General features: G+C 38.7%; 1 protein-coding gene across 1 annotated transcript in view; it reads left to right on the top strand.

The window, feature by feature from the left end:
* LOC111152340 (CD109 molecule) overlaps positions 1 to 16,736 on the top strand; it is a 128,326-nt gene extending 111,590 nt beyond the window's left edge. The window contains exons 27-33 of the mRNA XM_022510840.1: positions 1,174 to 1,364; positions 1,827 to 1,982; positions 3,269 to 3,334; positions 6,832 to 6,974; positions 10,784 to 10,931; positions 13,263 to 13,365; positions 15,382 to 16,736. Of these exons, the coding sequence (XP_022366548.1) occupies positions 1,174 to 1,364; positions 1,827 to 1,982; positions 3,269 to 3,334; positions 6,832 to 6,974; positions 10,784 to 10,931; positions 13,263 to 13,365; positions 15,382 to 15,557 (983 nt within the window). The 3' untranslated portion in view covers positions 15,558 to 16,736. The remainder of the gene's footprint in view (positions 1 to 1,173; positions 1,365 to 1,826; positions 1,983 to 3,268; positions 3,335 to 6,831; positions 6,975 to 10,783; positions 10,932 to 13,262; positions 13,366 to 15,381) is intronic.
* The last annotated feature ends 1,633 nt before the right edge of the window (positions 16,737 to 18,369 follow it).

The following is an 18,369-nucleotide window of genomic DNA, read 5'->3' as shown; positions in this document are numbered from 1 at the left end:
TATAAAATGGGAATAACAACTAGCAAATGTTCAAAATTGGAACTAAAATGCTATTTAATAGAAATGCAAATGCTGAAAAATGCTGTTAGTGAGTTGGATGACTTTTTTTTTTTTTTTTAAATGGGCTACAACAAGATAAAAAGTACAGGTGTTGCTACTTCCCGGATGACCTCTATGGTTGGGATCCAGGTGTGTGTGTGTCTGTGTGTGTCTGTGTGTCTGTGTGCACGTGTGCGCACACGTGTGAGAGAAACACGGGTAGACAGAGATGGGGATGAGTGGGCAGAAATAAGTAATGTCCACTGATTTGAAGCCTTGTTAATTCAAGAAAGGATAAATGTTGAAAATGCTTAGAGATTTTTTAAGACTGTAAAAAACATTGCATTATTGTTAGCAGTAATTTAGATTGCATTCTTATTATCTTTACTGCCTTTTGCAGTGCTGGGCACTAGATTGTTATCTGGAGACTGTAGGCCTTGACATTTCTTCTCTGCTTGTTTAAGTGATAGTTATTATTCCACCTGAGTGTGATCATCTAAAGAATAATATTTGAGCGGGGGGAGGGGGTGCCCAGTAAGATGTTCCTCTGAGGGTAACAGGAATATTTCTAGGAAGATTGTTGAGTTGGCCAGGGTCCTTCATTTTTTTCTTTTTTCCTTCGGGGCTTGGATTTTGAACTTATAACACCAAATTTCAGATAATGAAAAAAGGGAGAGGTTTCCGGGAACATTAGAGCTGGTTAATGGCAGATTCCCAGAACAGGATTCTTTCTAATGTGTCCTAAAATATTTTTAGGATGGCCTGGTCGGAAAAGTTATGTACGTTATCTTCTGGAGTATAGTATGTTTTTCTTTTATTTATAGCTGTTTAGTTTTGAGCCAAACATGTGGAATTTCCCTTGGGAAATTATTTTTATCAAAATATCCTCAAATACAAGGAAATGGATGAAAATTTATAAGTTTCATTAGTTTAGAAAGTGACCTATAAGTCCATGTTTACATATGTGTCTGTGTTTGTGAATACACATATATTTGTGTGGCATAAATATATTCATATTTGGAAAAAAAAATATATATGTTGTAAAGTAGGACTTGGACCAGTGTAGGAATATTTAATGGTATAAAATAAAATTTTTGCTCCATTGGTCAGACTGTTACTATTTGTCTCTTGCAGGAGGCATGCAATTCTGGGTGTCATCAGAGCCTAAACTTTCTGAATCCTGGCAGCCACGTTCCCTGGATATTGAGGTTGCGGCCTATGCGCTGCTCTCACACTTCCTGCAGTATCAGGTGTCTGAGGGAATCCCAATTATGAGGTGGCTCAGCAGCCAAAGAAATAGCTTGGGAGGTTTTGCATCTACCCAGGTGAGTGATGATAGTTTTTCATTTTTTAAACTAAATATAGTTTAAATATAAATGTAATTTTTTAAAGGAAGTAGGTGGTTGCTTTCTTCGTGACTTCATAAAATTGGCAATTTAAAAATTTAGTACTGTAAGTCAAAGGTCTAAGTTACTAATTTTCATCTTTTTCTCATCATGGATGTAAACATCATCTGTGCTATGTATGTGGGACAAAGTAGTTCCCCATGTATCTGGGCCATCTTTCGTGCGTGGTAACTGATGGAGCAGATTCAGTGTCAGTCAGCAGATACTTTCCAAGCCTCTCCTGTACTGTATGTCAGGGACCTTCAGAAATGAATAAAGGAGAACTCCACTCCCAAGGAGGGTGGCTGACTACATAGCAGGTGTCCTAATTACCCACTTTAAAGACTCTTCGGTGACACTGATATATGCTTGTATGCACACATGTTTTTCTTTCCTCAATAGGACACCGTTGTAGCCTTGAAGGCCCTATCTGAATTTGCAGCCCTAATGAACACAGACAGGACCAACATCCAAGTGACTGTGATGGGGCCCAGTTCACCAAGTCCTATAAAATTTCGGATTGACACACAGAACCGCTTTCTCCTCCAGACGTCAGAGGTGTGGACAAGGGGGTGGTTATTTACAATTATGTGCAGATGATTCCTTATGCTGGAATGTTGTTTTATTTCCATTCTGTTAACTTCAACAGAAACTTGTTCCTAGAACCCTGTAAAGAGACTGGGAGGAAGGAGTGCCCTCCTTTGGTTGAATTTGCTGAGCTGGGGAAGAGGGGAGGGGGGGAATGGGAACTTTGGAAAGATTTGGAAAAGGAGAAAATACGGGCTCTATCATATTGGGAAAGGAGTGAACACCTGCTGAGTTCCTGTGCTCTGCAGGCAGTGTGCCAGATTTCTTCACATGTACTATTGCATTTGCTTCTCAAACCAACACTAAGAAAATATTTCATCTCTACCATGCACATGATAAAACTGAGGCTGAGGGAGGTTAAGTAACTTGCTGAAGATCATATTGCTAGAAATAGCAGGGCTAGGATATGAACCTGTGTTTCAGACTGTGTTCTTTCCAGCTGTACCACATGGCCTCTTAGGGGAATTGATAGAATTAGGACCAAATTCTTACTTTAAAATGGAATAAAGGCTTATTATACACCCACTTTATTCCTGGGGTTAACCTTGTGGGAAGCTGAGAGTAATGGATGAAAGTGATAACTTCAGGGCTGGAAACTGAGGAAGAGGGCTGGTGGCAAAAGAAAAGAGTAGTGTTAAAAAAAAAAAAAAAAAAAAAAGAAAAGAGTAGTGTGACTCCTAGTCCCTGATCATGTGCCTCTGTGTTCATAGGAAGGCCAACAGATTAGTCGGATTAGGCACTAAGGGAGATGGAGGAGTGAGAGGACTTTTGTTTCTTTTTCTTTTCTTTTTTAAAGATTTTATTTGTTTATTTGACAAACAGAAATCACAAGTAGGCAGAGAGGCAGGCAGAGGGAGGGGGAAGCAAGCTCCCTGCTGAGCAGAGAGCCCAATGTGAGACTCAGTCCCAGGACCCTGAGATCATGACCTGAGCCAAAGGCAGAAGCTTTAACCCCCTAAGCCACCCAGGTGCCCCAGACTTTTGTTTCTTGTCTCTCTCGCTTCTGCACCTCTAGGAGGGCAGCCTTATCTCCTCTCTCAAAGGCAGAGGTGAGGGTGCGTGGAGAGTGAGCCCTTCCTCTGCCTTCACTTCTCTTACCTGGTTGGCTTTTGACATGCGAAGCTGTGTGAAATTCATAGAGCCTTTCACAGATGGCTTACACTCCTAGCGAGGGGTGGCACTGATATCCTGTGCTAGCTAGAAAGACGTAGGTATGGAAGATTAGTCTTACTCACTTTTCCCCCATCTTTATTCAGCTTGCTGTGGCTCAGCCAATTGCTGTTAATATTTCCGCAAGTGGTGTTGGATTTGCTATTTGTCAGGTATGTAATGATATTCATTTTTGTTTAGTTCAATAATTCTAAATGTTACAACAGTTCTTTCATTTGGGGTACTGCTAAATCTGTAACAGTGCATAAAATTCTTAAGGATCTCTATCTGTGACTTAGGTAAGATAAATCACTCTCTTTAATAAAAAGTATTAGAGATGTTACTACTAGTCAGTGGACAACAACCAATGGATTGATAATCTTGGGAAAATATTCCTTGTGTATTATATGCTCTTTGAAGTTAGGATTAAATTCTTTCGATATGATCATGTGAGTTGTTGGGAACGCCCATCTTTTTTGTGAAAATACAGCTCAGAAATTGTAATGCTGGTAGAGTTTCTACTATGACTTGATAATTCAATATGTTTTGCCCATAACTTCTTAATATTCATCTAACAATATAAAGGTCAACATGGTATTATAAGGAATAGATTTGAAGATAGGAAATGTGTCCCTTTAATGTAAATTCTTATGTAAGTGTTGGCTAATTGAATTTAAATTAAAAAATAAAGTCTTATATAATAGTAAATAAAACAATGAGAGCATGATATGTCCAATGCTTTGGTATAAGAAAAATCCAAATAAACTTACTTTTAATTGTGCAATAGCATTAGAATAAAATGGAAGTAGTATGTAAAATCCTGAATGGAATAGTTATTATACTTAATACACTGGAAATTATAAGGACTTGACATAATCTTATTGCAAACAAAAATCATATGTTATAGGACCAAAAATGTTTATGTGCTTGGTTAGAATATACAAACCAAACAAAACCTGAAAGATTTATTGAGAAAGTTAAAAAAAAAAAAGGCTGTTATATGGAAAAAGTACTTTTCCAGAAACCAGTACAACTGTTATAGTTAAAAGAATAAGTATACTTGTTAAGTATTGCAGATAGATGGTCAGGTATCATTTCAAAACTTCCAAGTAATTCTAAGATTATTTTGTATAATATTCTAAACATGGTAGTAAATGTTTTTTTAAAAATCAAGGAAAAATAATCACAGTTGAAAGGAACAGTATTCAACAAAAAGAAAAGAAAAAGAAAAGAGTGAGTAATTTCTATTTATCTTTACTAACAAAGGCCACATGAAAATTCTCACTCTCAAGCTGTCTTTCAAAGCAAACAGCAAATCCAAAAGTAAATACACAGGATAGTTTAGATACAACTGAAAAATCACACGTACTTATATCACCAAATTGGTTGGAATTCATTCTCGATTAAACCAAATGTAGACAAATTACTGAAGCCAAGTGAGTTTTACTTGAGCTTTGAAGGACACAGTGTAAATGTGATACGTACTGGTCAGAAGGCTCAGTACTCCAAACGAACCTTTTCTAGAAAACGAAAAGGAGGGACCGATAGGCACTTGTTAGGATGGAGAAAATTGCTAACAAGTTGGACACCTTGGAATGCGTACTGAGATTCTTTTAGTTGATATTTTTGTTAAGTGCTCTAGATAAAGAAAGGAAAGAAATCTATGAGGTTTGCAGTAAATGTTAACCCCGTATTAAGTACTGAAATGCTAAGCTGTTGGAAATAAACTGCAAGACGTCTGAGAGTTCGCTGAATGAGCAGTTGGGCTTTTCGTGGGTCAAACGTTAACCCTAATGCTTTGTTAGAGATGAGTATTAATTATGACCCATAGGACAAATCTAGTGGTTCTTGTTTGTTTCCTGATGACATTGGTCTCTAAAGGACAATTGCATGCAAGGGGATGATGGAAAAAACAGAGACCATCTCTCCAGTTACGTGAAACTATTCTTCACCTCCTCCAAGAATATTCTAAAATTTTAATTGTAGTTTAAGAAAGAGTTGGGGACAACCAGAATGATCAAGGGGACGAAGGGATTATGCAAGCTAGGTATAGCAGAATAAAAAGTTGGAACTCTTAGGTTTGAAAGATGAAGGCTTAGAAAGAAGATTTTGAGTATTATATGCTTTTTGAAGTTAGTATTACATTCTTAAATTATTAAATTTAATAATATTTAATAATATTAAATTATTAAATTCTTTTGATAGGATTAGAAAGAAGATTTTGGTATTATATGCTTTTTGATAGTCCTATCTATCTTTTAGATAATCCTATCTAAAGAATTTAATACTTTAAATTCTTTAGATAGGATTAATGTGAGTTGTTGGGAACTCCCATCTTTTTAAAAATTTTTTATTTATTTTTTAAAAAGATTTTATGTATTTATTTTAGAGATAGAGTGTGTGGGGGGCAGGGAGGAGCAGAGGGAGTGGGATAGGCAGATCCCACACTGAGCACAGCGCCCAAATCAGGTCTTGATCCCCCGGCCCTGAGATCATGACCTGAGCCAAAATCAAGTCAGACCCTTAAATGACTGAGCCACCCAGGCACCCCAGAAAGAAGATTTTTTAGAGTGTGAAAATCTACAGAGGGTACTGGATGCTTAGTTCTGGTGTGTGTGTGTGTGTGTGTGTGTGTGTGTGTGTGTGTGTGATTTAAGTGTAAGAAAATATAACATTATGGGGTGCCTGGGTGGCTCAGTTGGTTGGGCGCCTGCCTTTGGTTCGGGTCGTGATCTCAGGGTCCTGGGATCAAGTCCCACATTGGATTCCTTGCTCGGTGAGGAGTCTGCTTCTCCCTCTGCCTCTGCCTGCCGCTACCCCTCGTTGTGCTCTCTCTGCCTCTGACAAATAAATAAATAAAATCTTAAAAAAAAAGAAAAAAGAAAACACACATTAAATAGCAACAGTAAAGTTTATGAAACTTGGTATCTAAAAAGGCAGAAGAAATAGATTCCAATTCAGCTTGGCATGAGGCAGGCGTAGGAAATTTTGAGTAAATTCCAAGCTTTTGATCCTAGCAACCCTTTGGGGAAAAAAAACAAAAGAACAAAAAAACAACAAAAAACTTCTCCTCACACTTGCCCAGTGTCCCCACAGTACCTTTCACTAGTGGTAGGCACAGAGAATTAGCTGAAAAAGACCCAGTTGTCTTGAAATCCATCATTTATTTTATCATGTTTTGAAAATATTGTACAACCAAAAGAACACTGAGCAGTTGAACAAGTTTCTGTTCAACCAGGGCTTGAAATGAGTTTCTAAGGTTCCAGTTTGTGAAAAACAACATCACTTGGGGAGCAGAGCTTAGAAATTAGTGGATGGTCTCAAGAAAGAAATAAGCAGTAGTTTCATTTTTTCCCTAAAGGGAATGTTTTACATTCTTTGAAAAAAAAAAAAAACCTATGAATATCATGAAGGTCTATACCTGTTCTGGAATATTACATAAAAAATTTTCTCAATTTTAAAAATTATTGCTTATAAACTTTTATAATTTTTGTTAATAATGATAGTTTTTGGCTAGTAAAACTAATTTTTTTCTTGGTCGAAGATTACAAATCTAGTTGCGTTTATCCCAAAGAAAATCAGTACCTAATATTTAGAATATATGGTGTTGGCAATTTATTGCTAATAATTTATGACTAGCTTATTATTTATGCTAATTTATTGTTTACAGTTTAATGTTATTTATAATGTGAAAGATTCGGGTTCCGCAAGAAGACGGAGATCTATTCAAGACCAAGAAGCTTTTGATTTAGACGTTGCTGTAAAAGACAATAAAGATGATACCAATCACTTGAATTTGAATGTGTGCACAAGGTTGGTATTGCTTTAAGTCCTTTCTCTCTCTTTCTTTTAAATAGATTTGAAGATTAATTAATTAACTTAAGAGAGGGAGAGAGAGAGAGAGAGAGCACATGTGATGGGTTGGGGGGCTGGCGAAGGGTCGTGGGAGACTGAGAGAGAGAACCCTAGGCAGGCTGCATGCCGAATTTGGAACCTGAGGCAGGGCTTGATCTCATGACACTGAGATCATGACCTGAGCCGAAATCAAGAGTCAGACGCTTAACTGACTGGGCCATCTATACCCCAGATTTGGAAATTATGTATATGTAGTTATCTAACTATATCGATATAAGGAGTTACAGGGGCACCTGGGTGGCTCTGTTTGTTAAGCTTCTGCCTTTGGCTTGGGTCACAATCCCAGAGTCCCGGGATCAAGTCTCATGTTGGGCTCTCTGCTCAGTGGGGAGCCTGCTTCTCCCTCTGCCTGCTGCTCCCCCTACTTGTGCTCTCTCTGTCTCTCTGTCAAATAAATAAGTAAAATCTTAAAAATACATATATAAAGAGTTACACTTAACAAAGATTTCAGTTATTTAATATACTTCAGATTATAAACTAGAAATACTGCTTAATTATGTTTAAGTACTTCTCAATGTGTTCAAAATTATTTACAAGTTTTTTGTATTTATAATAACTGAATAGAAAAATTTAATAAAATGTAGGTCTTAATTTATGAAAACTTTAACGAATCATGTTTAATACTCTAAAATTCATTATTCCTTGGTTAGTAATTTTCTGTTAAGTAATTATTCCAAGTTTATATTTAACCTTTAGTGTTATGCCTTTAACCCAAGACTTTATAAGAACATGCAAGTTTAATGAAGAGAATAGAGTTTTTAAAGATTTCATTTATTTATTTGAAGACAGAGATCACAAGTAGGCAAAGAGGCAGGCAGAGAGAGAGGAGGAAGCAGGCTCCCTGCTGAGCAGAGAGCCCGATGTGGGGCTTGATCCCAGGACCCTGGGATCATGACTTGAGCCGAAGGCAGAGGCTTTAACCCACTGAGCCACCCAGGCACCCCGAGAATAGAGTTTTAGACACAGTGAGAACATTCTAGTTTAGAAGGTGTTCACCTTAGATAAATAGGCACTTTTAGCTTCTGGGAGTACTTAATAAGGTTTATTCTTATTAATTCCTAAATTTAAGAAATTAAATTTAATTTAAGAAATTAAATAAAATTTAATTCTTCAACTTAAGAATTCTTGAATTTAATTCTTAAATTTAGTCTGTATCCAAAATATCTGAGGATCTTGTTAAGTCAAAAGGAAAAGGGGTGGGGCGCAACAGAGCAACTCCTGTAACAGGTTCTTGAACCAGGAGACTTTACAATTTCTTCCTTGTCAGTCTGACCTCTTAGCTCTACATGATTTGCCGTGAAGTTGGGAGTTACTATGAGGATACACTGCTATTGAGGAGCTCTGTCTGCTCTTCTTAAGTACCCGCTGGTGTTCTGGTTGAACTTGGCTTGTTGTTGGGCTGGGAGCCACTGATGTGGTCCTGAGCGGCCAGATGCTCTTCAAGGTCTTCGCTGGGTGTTTCTCCAGGGGGCCAACCTCCTTAGCCATTGCGTGAATCCAATCTCCTCCATTACTACTACCATCTCTACTACCTTTGGGCCTTCATGTTCATGATTTTGATATAAAATGTCACCTGTATTTGTCCCATTCATTCCCTTCCTGGGCATTTCGGACCCACAGCAGGGGGATAGCAGGATTCCTTCAGTGGCCTCCTTTTTAGCTGAGAAGAAGGTAGGACTCCCACTCTTCTTTATGAAGCTTATGATTGGGTTGTTTTCCAGAATAACAGCATCAAGTTTTTATTATTCCAAGTAATAATAAGCTGTATTTATCACAAACTTACATGCCAGGCATTGTACCAATCACTTTCACATGCATCTCATTTAATTGTTACAATAACTCTATAAAGTAGGTGGCATTATTATCCCTGCTTTTGTCATTCACTCATTCATTCATTCAATATCTGTTGAGTCTCCATTCTGTACCAAGCACAGTGTCAGATGTTGGAATGTCACAGTGATCTAAAAAAGACAGAGGCCCTGTCTTTATGGAGCTTACTGTTTGGAGGGGAGACAGAGAGAAACTAATAAAAATAAATCTTCTAAATAAGTATAAAATTCTGGTTTTGAAATGGGCACAGAAAAAAGTCTTTGGAGCTATGAGAGGGATTTTACCTCTTAGGGAGGTCAATTGAAGAAACAGATGAGGAAAATTAGGTGAAATCAAGATTCCTATCAGGATGGGGCCTCATTACTTACAAGGGCTCATGAAAGGATGTGGGATTCCAACTCTTAACCTATCATCAGGAATCAGATGGGTGACAGATTCTGATAGAGTATATATATATCTTTTTTCCTTTTTTGGGGGGAGAGAAACTAGAGAAGGGAACTGTTTACATGTGAGAGTAGCAGTTGGTAAAAAGGATTTGGATGCTCTACTAGTCTTCTGAGAAAAATCTGATATGAATACAATTAACATTTTTAGTGAAAATTTTCAGTGGAAAAAGAAAAACAATATTTTAGGTGCTTTATTCCCATCCATAGGGTCCAAGCCCTTAATCAACTCAGAGGTTTTCTGTGTGTGGTGTGGACATTTAACAAATTCTGCCCTGGGCTGACAGAAAGACCAGGTCAGCCGAGGCGCTTTTGATGGTGTCCCAAGAAAGTCATTGTATTTAAGCCGATTAGCTTAAAGTTTGCTTTAATGTTTGCTCTGACACAAACACCTCTAACTTTAAGGCACTCGGTTTTCAACGACACCTCTCTTGGCCAAGTGCATCACTCTGCAGATGGTTTCCCTTGTTTGTGATTGCTGAGCCAGCTGTCGTCGGCCCTTGTGCTGTGTGGCTTTTCAATCAGACGGGTTTGGCAGCCCTTGGTTTGCTGCTCTCAGAAGCAAGATTCTCTACCAGCCCTTCTTGCTTTTGCCGGTCTGCAAGGACAACAGGAACTCACATAACAGTGCTGCGATCCTTTCACATTGTAGGCAGACTCCTTTCTATAACCACACTGGGCTCTTAACTGCTCCAAGCAAAAAGCTCTTGCCACCTATTCATTGCAGAAAACCGGTTATTTTAAAGGAGACAAAACACTGTTGGCGCCCAGATCCTTTGATGCTCATGTTGTGTACAACAGGGAGAGAGAACAAGGTGGTGACACAGAATTTTCCAAGGCTTGGCATTCTCGCCAGGTGGCCCAAGAAAACACAAAATGGGCTCTGAGTACATTTTGGAGAACAAAGGGAAGGACCCTCCCTACTGGTCTTCTTTTTCTAAAACCAGATGAGAAGATTGGTAGACTTGGTGGTAGTCTCCTGCTTTAAGTGGTCAAGTTTTCAGTTTCTTTTTTGGGTCCTGGCTTTCAGCTGGAAAGCTCAGAGCTGTCAACTTCTGAGAAAATGAGAAATGTGATTCAGTTTGGAATCACCCCGAGAAGACATCATTGCCCACTGAGAGGACGTCCAGGTTGTACTTGTTACAACTCTGTGGGCACGAGGCTGACACACTGAAGGCATTTCGCATCAAGTGAATGCATTGCTAAATTATTATTCCTCATATGGTTGAAAATTATAAGAATTTCATACCTACCTGTAAGGAAAGGATTACCGGTTTTATAATAATTTTCTATAGAGATTTTTTTACTTCAACTAAACCCCAAGTATTTGGAATAACACTTGGTAGTTTTAATATTTATGCGATGAGAGTTTGCCAACAGCTTGAGGTTTTTCCTAAAGGGTTTTTCCCTTCCATCCTTTCCTCTTTGCTGTAGGTTTCTGGGCCCAGCTAGAAGCGGCATGGCTCTGATGGAAGTGAACCTCCTCAGTGGTTTCACCGTGCCTCCGGACGCGATTCCTCTGAGTGAGACTGTGAGGAAAGTGGAACATGATCATGGAAAAGTCAACCTATATTTAGATTCTGTAAGTAGTAAAACGTAAGTTTCATGTAGGTGACTGGTGACAAGGTGTCATTTATTGTCTTGGAAAGACTGCCTTATGCTAGACCTATTTTCCTTTGTCTTTATTTCAGCTTTTTGTGTTCCCGAATGATCCTAACGTGGCCGATTATATTTATCCCCACTAAAAAGACATCACTATAAAATCAACTTAAAGACAATACTGTTAATGATGAGCCTGATGAAAGTCTTGACAACTAAATTATTATTTCACGCCAGATGTAAACTCTATAGAAACTTGTCACATTGTATTTTCAAAAATTCAGTCCAGGTCTCAGTTTGAGGACCCCTCTGCCTTAGGGAATTGCTAAAATTTTTTTTAAGATTAATTAATTTTTTTTTAAGATTTTTTAAAAAAATTTATTTGACAGATAGAGATCACAAGTAGGCAGAGAGGCAAGCAGAGAGAGAGGAAGGGAAGCAGGCTCCCTGCTGAGCAGAGAGCCCGATGTGGGGCTCGATCCCAGGACCCTGGCATCGTGACCTGAGCTGAAGGCAGAGGCTTTAACCCACTGACCCACCCAGGTGCCCCATAATTATCTTTTTTAAAAAAAATTTATTTGAGAGAGAGAGAGAGAGAGCGCAAGCAGGGGGAGCAGCAGACAGAGGGAGAAGCAGGCAGCCTGCTGAGCAGAGCCTGATGTGGGACTCGATCTGAGAACCCTGGGATCATGACCTGAGCTGAAGGCAGATGCTTGACTGACTGAGCCACTCAGCATCCCTAAAATTATCTCTTTAAATGCTGATGATGAAAGCTTTAATTACAAGTTCTAAAATGCTTTCATAGAAATTTTAATAAGTCCCAAGGGGGTTAATATTCCTGCAATGAATATATTAGGTGCTTAAATCATAGAAGAATATTCTCAGAGGTTTGGTCTTCACACAAATTATTATATAATTTTCATATACTCTTCTCATTGTTATATGAAACTTACTGATCCAAGAATAAGGTGCATAAGAGAGACTTAAGTGAAAATTTGACCGTACTTATGTCTCAAAACTGCTGGCATATAACTTATTCTTTTTTTCAAACATCTATATGAAACTCTTAGGTTGAATTGAAATAGAGTTTTAAGTGTTCTTAGGCTTTCATGTTATGTTGGGGGAATAACCTACATTTTTTATTGCAGTTTTGCCAGGTATGAATCAGAAATATATTGCGTTCGCAATATATGTACTTTAAAAACAACTAGTTCCTGAATGTTCTCATTTGTCTTAAGACGTCAAAAGCCACTCTGGCCAAAACTTTGTTAAAACTTGTCCAAAGTCTCTAGCTTCTTTTTCTTTCTTTTTTTTTTTTTTTTTAAAGATTTTATTTATTTATTTGACAGACAGAGATCACAAGTAGGCAGAGAGGCAGGCAGAGAGAGAGAGAGAGGAGGAAGCAGGCTCCCCGCTAAGCAGAGAGCCCGATGTGGGGCTCGATCCCAGGACCCTGGGATCATGACCTGAGCCGAAGGCAGAGGCTTTAACCCACTGAGCCACCCAGGTGCCCCAACTAGCTTCTTTTTCTGTTCAGGAGTTTTCATGTATTATTACGTACTGCTTGAATACCAAGGGCTTGATTTGGAACTTGAAAAACAAGTTTGAGGGTTTTATCTAATAATGCAATTGGTTTTGGAGTTTGTCCTGTATCTATGATGTACTTGTATGTATGTGTGTATCTATATGTTTTTATTTGATGGTTATCTTAATTTGAGTGTGCAGTATGTTCTGACTGATTAATTTGACTTTTCATTTACTGCTATTGGCACGTAATGGAATATTTGAAGGAATTTATCAATTCTCAGTTTCCTTTAACAATATCGGTTGTCACATTGGCCCCTCCTGGAGGCAAGGAGCTGGGCTTTTGCACCTCATATAAGTTTTTGGCTATGGGGTTACCTCACAGTAACCCATGAGGTTGCTCCTGTGAGCTGAGGGCAGTTCTTCAGAGAAGGGGGCTACCGGGAGCTATCAGCAGTGACGGGGTGGGCATGTTGTGGGAGATGGGGGCTGAGAGAGGCACCTGGGCCCAGGAATGTGTATCCCTGGACTTGCTGCTTCCTTAAACCTTCTGATTCTCAGTATTGCTCTGGTAAAATGGAAGTGAGAACGGTACCTATCTTGTAAGAATTGTTTTACGAGCTCTATGAGATAATTTATATAAAGGGCTTACCACAACACCAGGAATATGGAAATCCTCCCTAAATGTTAGTTTCCATCTGTTTCCTAAAATGATAAGAAAAAGAAATGTCGTTTGGTTTATCATGAACACATTGTCTGTCACCCCCTTAAGTCTTTTGTATTTTTCAAGGTAAATGAAACCCAGATTTGTGTGGATATTCCTGCTGTGAGAAACTTTAAAGTTTCAAATACGCAAGATGCTTTGGTGTCCATCACAGATTACTATGAACCGAGTAAGTGTGTTCTAGAGTTTCTGATATCTTAGAAGTTAAGTCAGGCATTTATTCATTTGTTCATTCATTTATTTGTTTACTGTGGCCATGTATCTTGTGTGTGAGGAGTGTTGTTGGGGAGATCATAGGTGTGGGGAAAGTATAGGAGAGCGTAGGAGGTGAGCTTTTCAATTAAATGAAGACGATTAATAATTTTAAAAAGTCCCATGATAGCACTGAGCAGATGAATACAAAAAGTGATGTTTTTCCTAATAATTTTAGGTTTTTCCTCATGTTTTAGGTTTTTAACTCACACTTACAAAATTTACAAAGAAAAAGTGACCTAACCGTGAGTCTAGTTATATGCAGTTTCCGGGATTTTGCTTCCGTTCCAAGCATCCCTTCCATCTGTTTTCTGTTTTAAAATGGGATTTCTTCAGGAGAGAACATGAGCCTCATTTGCAGTGTGAAAGACTGGGATGGGTTTAGCCGAGTCTGTTGTTTTGCTAAAATTTATACATTATATCAGGTTTTTTTGATTAGCAGATCAAGAAAAATATAGTCTGTCTGGAAAATAACTTGAGCTTCTTTGATTTTACTGGTCACTTCTTTATAAAATGTTAAAAAGTTAGGTTGTGAAAGCAGAGATCTGGTTTGTAGGTCAACCAGGTTAATTAGGACTACTTCTATACTCAGTCACAGAGCGAAGTTCTGTTGAGAGTATCTCTGTAATTGTAATAGATCTCATTCTGAGTGGGTACTTCTGGTGGCTCAGAATCATCAGAATGTGTGAGAATCATTAACGTTTTGATGTACTTAGGAGTTGTAGGTAATTACACTCTAAAGTGAAATGAACTTGTTCATGTGGTCAGTAGTGTTCGATAGAGTATCATAGAAGATGAAGGTTAAGAACACCAGTTCTTTCTCCTTCTGAGTCAACAAGTCAGTTCCTCTCATCTGCCTCTTGGTGGAATTGGGGAAAAGCATTTGCTCAGGTTCTTGTGGGAAGTTTGGGGGGAAACTTCTTTTCTGTGGAAGGGCAGGATACATGGTGGAGACTTAATGGTAGCGCCCAGTTATCCAACTTCGGAATTCAGACTAGTTGCAGAAGTCTCCAATTGATGTTTCTTCCACAAATGGAGAATATTTTAAACATTTGAAAAATAAAAAAGATTCAGTCTGTATACTTTTGTGTGTGTGTGTGTGTGTGTGTGTGTGTGTGTGTGAGGGAAGCAACTTATTTAGGAGGGGGACATTTTTAAATGAAAATATGGGAAAGATCAGAAATAGTAAAAACCTTACCAACCCAGTTTTGAAGATTCTAAAATTAAAAAAAATGATAATAAAAAATATTTAAAAACATAATGTCAAAAAATCATGAAGAAATTTGAAAATAGAATGTGTTTTTAAAAACTGTAAAAATAAAAATCATTTGTGTTGTACGGTAAGTTTACTGTAGTGCTGCAGGTACTTTATGCAGTTTTTAGAAAATATTAGCTTATGCTATAAAATTCACCCCCAAATATTAGCTTGTATTATAAAATTAGATGCTATATGCTCAACGTTTTAAAATGTTGAGACTTGTTACAAAGACAGGCTTCCCTTTGTGTTTTTATATTTTTAAATAAAGCCCACAGTAAATCGCTTTTTGGGAGTTCTAATGAGCTTTGCTTGAACGCAGAGAAAATGACACTAGAAAATAAACTCTCAAGGAGGTTAAACAAGCCTCCATTTCAAGTCTTTCCTGTTCCAGATTGGAGTCGCAGAGTGCAGCTGTGGTCCGTTCCTCCCCCGCCCCCCACCACAGGGCTGACCATCTGCCCGGTGAGGGCCACAGTGCAGGGAAGGCATTGTTTCTCTCTTGGATTTGGTTAGCAGCGTGGGCCCCTCCTGAGCATTTCAGTTGTTTCTTGTAAAGAAAAATAAAACTGTGAAGAATGGAAAACTCTGAGATGTGTATTGAAATGGTGGTAAGGTTTGACGGAGTAAACGTTTCTAAAAAGGGATCCGTGTAAACTGATGTCTGCCTCTGCACAGGGAGACACGCGGTGAGGAGTTACAACTCGGAAGTGAAGCTGTCCTCTTGTGACCTCTGTGGGGACGTTCACGGCTGCGGTCCTTGCGAGAGAGGAGCTGCAGCCTCCCTTTATCCCGCTTTGGTCATCGTGGTGCTCGGGGTCGCGCTGCTGTTCTCTTTGCAGTGTGGGCTGTGATTCATTTTTTAAGGACTCCATGGAACATGGACATTTCCAGAAGTCACACGTCTTGTTTTTGTTATCAAGCATTGCCTCTGTTCATGAAAAACAATTTTTTTTTCCTCTTTGTGGGGTTGTGGGGGATGGTGCGCAACAGGTCCTAGAGGCATAGATGTCGTCACTGACTTCTGTGTGGAACAGAACCTCAGAGTTTTGCAGTCGTGTGTCTTTATTTCCCCCTCTTAAAAATCGTTCAGGAGTGTTTCGTGGAGGTGTTGTTTTCCCCAGAATAAATGCGTTATTTTAGATTATTCTTTTTATTTTCTAGAAGAAATGAGCCTGGGTTCTTAAGCATTCCTAAACAGCGGTGTTGGCTTTAGCATTAAAGACAGATGTCTGGGAACTGGGAGGCAGCAACCAGAGGAGGAGCTTGCTCTGTTCCCTTCCCACATCCACCCACCTCTGCCCTCCCCCATGCCTCACCCTCCGTGGTCTCAGTCTATTCTTCATAAATAATATCCTTCTTCCTTTTTAGTAGGGGGTGAATTTTTTTTTTTTTTAAGCGAAGTGTTTTGTTTTGTTTTGTTTCACTCCAATTGTAATCTCATCCTACAACCTTTACCCTTCTTGTTCTTCTGGAGAGAAGGAGAAAGGGAATGTGTGGTTCAGAGCTGGAGGAGTGTATGAAAAACTGCCCTAAGGAGTCCTGGGTGCCCTGCCTTCCCTCTCACTTCCTCAGCCCCACACATTGGCTCTGGTTCTGGGATGAGAGTCCGAGGCCATGGCAGAATGTGCCTGAGACCAGAAGATGCAGCTTTGTTAGCAATGGGGGACGATTAACCAGGGTACACGATTCTATCGAAGACAGACAGGCTGACTCCCTATGGTCTGGGCAAGAAGCTGGGGCTTGACAGGGACCGAGAGAGGTGAACATGACTGCTGATCTCAAGTACGGTAGGGGGTTACCAGGAGTCCTGTAAAAGCTCTTCTAGGCTCAGGTGTCTGAGCGTCAGACAGCCGGCTGTCTGGCGTGAATGCTTGTGTGAATCTTTAAGATTTCTGAACTTTGAGCACCTGGATAATTGGTTACCCTGTATTCTAAAGGGTAATATTCTTCTATCTGGGAGAAAATTTTAAAGAAAAATTCCTTTCCTTCCATCTTCCTCCTTTTCCTCCTTTCTCTCTTCCTTCTTTCTTACATTCCTCCCTTCTTCCTTTCTTCTTTTCCTACATTGAAATATTTTAGGTATATCAAAAATAAACTAAAGATCTCTTAATAAATCTAGAAATGGTTTAATTTTGCTGCTTAATTCCATGGCATACCTCTCAAGTGAACATGGAAAAAATAATTGCCACAAGCTCCAGAAAGTTTGCATTACAGTATTTCAATTATTTAAAAATAAATCCATCAGAAATAAAGGATGCAAATAATATATTTTAAGAGGGATTTTTAAAACTTTAAAAAAATCTTAGTGAATTTTAAGAAATTGTAGTGAAGTGGATGTTCATATATTGCTTTTGGATATTTTGAATTGAATACCAAGGTAGGAGTTACCAACATTCAGTATTTTAAAACTTGAAACCTAGATGTAGAAAGTAGATCCTCAGAGAGTGGTCTATAGAGACGGGGAAGTTAAATATCAAATAAATAATCTTCTTGTATTTACTTTTGGTGGGTGTAAGTTTGTAGTTCTGTTACAGCTTTGAAAGAATCTTACTGAAAAATAGCATTTGTCATATTTGGGCCTTCAGGTATGGTATTTCCGGCCTTTACATCCTAGGACTTCTTTAAGATGAAAATTATCTTCTGATGAAGTCAGGGGAGGGTGTTGGCACAGGGTGTCCTCCTCGCCTGCTTGCCCAGGGAACCTTCTACTGACCATCGGTACCTTATATTCTTCAGTAAATAATTTATTTTGAACTTCCAGTGTAGGATATTGGGAAACACTAGAATGGAAAGGCCAGTGGAATATAGTTTGTATCATTCTCAGGCCATATTCCCTCATTTAAAAACTAGAACTCTAATACTTTTTTGGGAAGTACTTTAGGTTTTCAGATTAACAAGTCATCTAGTAACTCTTCTTGTAATGCATCTCTTTTTATTATAAATTTATTAAAAGTGGAGGAAGAAGAAGAGGAGAAAGTCAGTCAGCTGTGCTTCTCGGTGCATGGGCTGCATTGTCGTCATCCTCCTTCATATCTTTCTTCGAACACTGGCTTTGCTGCAGGCAGTGGGGTTGCATTAGAAGTGATGAAAAAGCCACAGGCAGAAGGGAATAGGAAGCCGTGTAGGAGTAAAAATTAATAGTATAGACTGCATATGCTATGAATAATTATATTATGAATAATTATATTAAAAACTCCCATTTTACCTTTAAGTTTGCTTGCGCTGAGACTCTTCCATTTAGAATGCCGTCCATCTCATTTCCCGAGTTGGAACTAATCTGACATCTCCCCTTCTCTTTCACCGAGTGGGAACCTTATTTAGACAACAGCACCTCCCATTTGCAGTTTTCACTGACCAGTGGTTCTGGACACTGACCCACACACTAGCGGCCAAACAATTCAAAGATAGAACAACACTTTTATATTCGGTTTACCCATCCTAGCACCTTCAGGTAGAATTCTGAAAAAGAAACGCAGGCAACTAACGATTTGTTTGCTCTATGAGTTCAGAAAAAAAAAATGCCCAGTTACCGAAATGCTTTTTTTGACTATATTACTCTGTTATACTTTATGTTTTTCAAAACACTGTAACAATAGTATCTTTGGTTTAGTATTTTGGGTATAGTATAATCTGAGGAATGTTGTGCTAATATGAAATCCATGT

The sequence above is a fragment of the Enhydra lutris genome, unplaced genomic scaffold, assembly GCF_002288905.1.
Source record: "Enhydra lutris kenyoni isolate GAN:26980312 unplaced genomic scaffold, ASM228890v2 scaffoldscaffold28, whole genome shotgun sequence".
Classification (NCBI taxonomy): domain Eukaryota; kingdom Metazoa; phylum Chordata; class Mammalia; order Carnivora; family Mustelidae; genus Enhydra; species Enhydra lutris.
This window is presented reverse-complemented; position numbering and strand designations above follow the sequence as displayed.